At 40.7% G+C, this 3,115-nt stretch overlaps 1 protein-coding gene across 5 annotated transcripts in view; it reads left to right on the plus strand.

Annotated features, from left to right (window-relative positions):
* Positions 1–3,115, plus strand: part of stxbp6 (syntaxin binding protein 6 (amisyn)) — an 83,487-nt gene that overhangs the window by 8,735 nt on the left and 71,637 nt on the right. For all 5 annotated transcript variants that reach the window (XM_025060953.1, XM_025060988.1, XM_008310109.3 and 2 more), the window contains exon 2: positions 238–460. In XM_025060953.1, the coding sequence (XP_024916721.1) occupies positions 307–460 (154 nt within the window). In that variant the 5' untranslated portion in view covers positions 238–306. The remainder of the gene's footprint in view (positions 1–237; positions 461–3,115) is intronic.

Raw genomic sequence — 3,115 nt, forward strand, 5'->3', positions numbered from 1 at the left:
ACTCAAAGCTGAGATGTATGGACGGTGATAACAGACCATCAGTTTAGAATAACATTTGTGTGTATTACTTTGGAAACTTAATCTCAAAGCCACATTGAATATATATTAATCTGCTTTTATGTGATGTTTCGAAAGTTATTTTTACTTTTTTTATTTTAAGTAGAGAATGGGGAAAAATTTAGGTTGACGACTTCTATGCTGAGTCAAATTTTTCATTTCTCCCGTTTTTCATTTCAGTGAAGAGTGGATATCACCGTCTCCTCTTGAACTCTTTTCCACCTCTTCACTCCTGTGCCCACTTCAAAGATGAACGCCAAATCAGTCATCAACAAGGAGGTGTTCATACCCCACGATGAAAAGATGCTGGCTGCTGTGCAGGTGAAGCGCAGGACCAAGAAGAAGATCCCTTTCCTGGCCACTGGTGGTCAAGGAGACTACATGACATTCATCTGCCTCTCAGGTCAGACAGTAAATCTAATCTGCTCTCTCTTCCTATCTTGTTGTTGCCCAGAGCTATTTTTCAAGCATGTCTGCCTCAATTCTGGGACTAATGCTGACTCTGACAGGCATGGTTGCATTTCCCATACCGATAAATGACATGCTCCATAAAATGTACTGCTGAGCTTTAGGGCAGTAATTTAGATGTCCACTCAAATTAAATATTTATGTGATCAGATTTGGTTTCTTTGTGAGCATTATAAGGAAATCCCTTGTAAGGATCAGAATTGCAGAAGAGCAGTCTAAGCAGAGTGACTTTCCAGTGTCACTCAAACCACTTTAAGATGTTTGCTATTTAAAATGATCCTAAAAATAATTTTAGAACAATATGTCGACAGTGCTAGCTGTGATGTTGTCAGTAGGACACCTCATTCCTTTACACTGCAGGGCTGTTATGCTGTCTTGTGAGAATAACGGAGACGGGGACAGTCCTAAATTCCTGGTGACTTGTGGAGAGGTGGCCAATTTAAACTGCCTCAGAGTTGCTCTCAGGAGGAGGATTTACGCTGTGGATTAGCTGGCCAGGGCAAGATAAGTTGGCTCAGTCACTGGCTCTCATCTCTCTGTATGGATGGAGGAGGACAATATGGCCAAAAGGGCTTTGGACTTTTGCGTGCTTTTCTTTTATTTGTTGAATAACATGACTGACTCAGAGTCTGTTTTGTGTTTGGTCCCATTCTTTCACTGCCTTTTTGCTTATAATGATCAAGAGATGAGACTGCTTTATAGTTGTGATGAAAAGCATATGGCATATGTCATAGTGTTGGTTTAGTTAAAATACATTTATTTTAATGGAGCACAATGTTCTTCATATGTGAATAGGTTCTTTAACCTTTGTGGCCACTAGTCTTCTCTGACCACCACCACTGCCCTCACCCCTCATCTTTGTTAGGCTGCTGATAGATTGCTCTCTGCTCTCTCACTGTCTGATGACAAAGCTGCTGTTTTCTGTCACGTGGGCGCACAGTAGTGAAGGGAACCACTGTCTGGTAATTCACTTAGTCATGTGGCATTTAAGTCTGTGTGTGTGTGTGTGTGTGTGTGTGTGTGTCTGCCATTTATGTGTCCACTTCATAACTAAACTATGAGTCTCTGCCTACAGCCTATGGGTGAACCAGGGCTGGTGTGTGTAGCATGTGTTTAACTGTGAAAGCCCAGTGTATGTCTACAGTAGTGGGGGCAGAGAGTGGTCGTTAAGTCTGTCACAGCTATAGTAGGAGAAAGTGGGGGCCTGGGGCCAAACATTCAGCCGAGTTATGTAATCTGTGGCATGTCATGGTTGAAGGAAGCCCATAATATGTGGAGCAGAGCTGTGGGGCCGTCTTCTAGTTTTTCAAACTATTCATCAAACACCAGGTCATCAGTAATCCCACAGGTACAATACAACACATTTTGAAGTAATTCAACATTTCTGTTTGAGTTATTTCCAGCTCTGGTGAGAATGTTACGCAATTAACCTGCTAACACTTTGACAGCCTCTCTGTTGTCTTTGATGGAAAACTAAATGTAATGGAATATGCTTGGAGCCTACTTCATAGCCCCCTGGTGGATGCTCACCGTACTGTAATTTTGTGATGTAAACCTTCCTGGAGTTGGGCACCTGATTTCTATTGAAGAATGAAATGGCCAGGCAACAAATGACCAGTTTTCTTTGTTCTTGCATGGTATGTATCAGTCTGAATTTTGTCAGCTCTATACGGATCTGCCAGTCTTTGTGACTAATAAATATATATTGTAACATTGGATAAGGACATCAACATAGTTTGTTTTGTAAAAAACTGTGGTTAAAATCATTTGCACATTCCCTCATTGGATTCTATCATGGTTTCACACTGTGTTAGTCTGTGTCGCTGGTATAAAAAAAAAAAAAACAAACATCAAATGAAAGGAAGTGTAATACTTGGTGACGATGGAGTATTTTGGCGCAAAGCCATGAGATAAACTCCAGCCAAAGATTCAGTAACTTTTCTCTTTGATCACATGGAGCCCCTGTAACTAGACCTCAGGGTTGACAACACTAGACCGCCTACAGAATAGTGGAGGTTTTAGTCCAATGGAAGCTGACAGCTGATGTGGAAGTCTCTCTAAAAAACACATTTGTCAAAAAGGGTTTTACTATTATTTTTTCACTTCCCTGAGAAAGAGGAATATTTCTTTTTTTTATACTTTGCAGTAGAACTGTTTTTGTTGTGCTGTAGCCCTTGTAATGACAATCCATTCATTTCTGATCCCCAAAAAAGGTAGTGGACAGTAACACTTAAGGTTGTCCATATAGGGTGGGGTTGTGCAAAGTGAGGACTTGAATGATATTGTGGGAGAAGTAAAAGTGAAAAAGGATTCAGGATTCAGTAAAGATTTTGAACGGGTCTCACTGTCAGTGTGAAGTAAAACAGTGAATTATTTCTCAACAGATGTTTGGTGGTTAGGGCTAATGTTACTAAAAGCAATGACAGAAAGCCAGATACTTGGCTCTACATAAATATCCCATTCAACATGAGTGTCTGTGTTTGACACAGGCATTTACAAGTGTATCCTCTCTCACATAGTTTAGGGGAGGTCTTTTACTCAGCTAATTAGATACAGTCACTAAGCGCTTGTCTTTCCCTCGCTACACACT

Source organism: Cynoglossus semilaevis, chromosome 1, assembly GCF_000523025.1.
Source record: "Cynoglossus semilaevis isolate Cse_v1.0 chromosome 1, Cse_v1.0, whole genome shotgun sequence".
In the NCBI taxonomy this organism is placed as follows: domain Eukaryota; kingdom Metazoa; phylum Chordata; class Actinopteri; order Pleuronectiformes; family Cynoglossidae; genus Cynoglossus; species Cynoglossus semilaevis.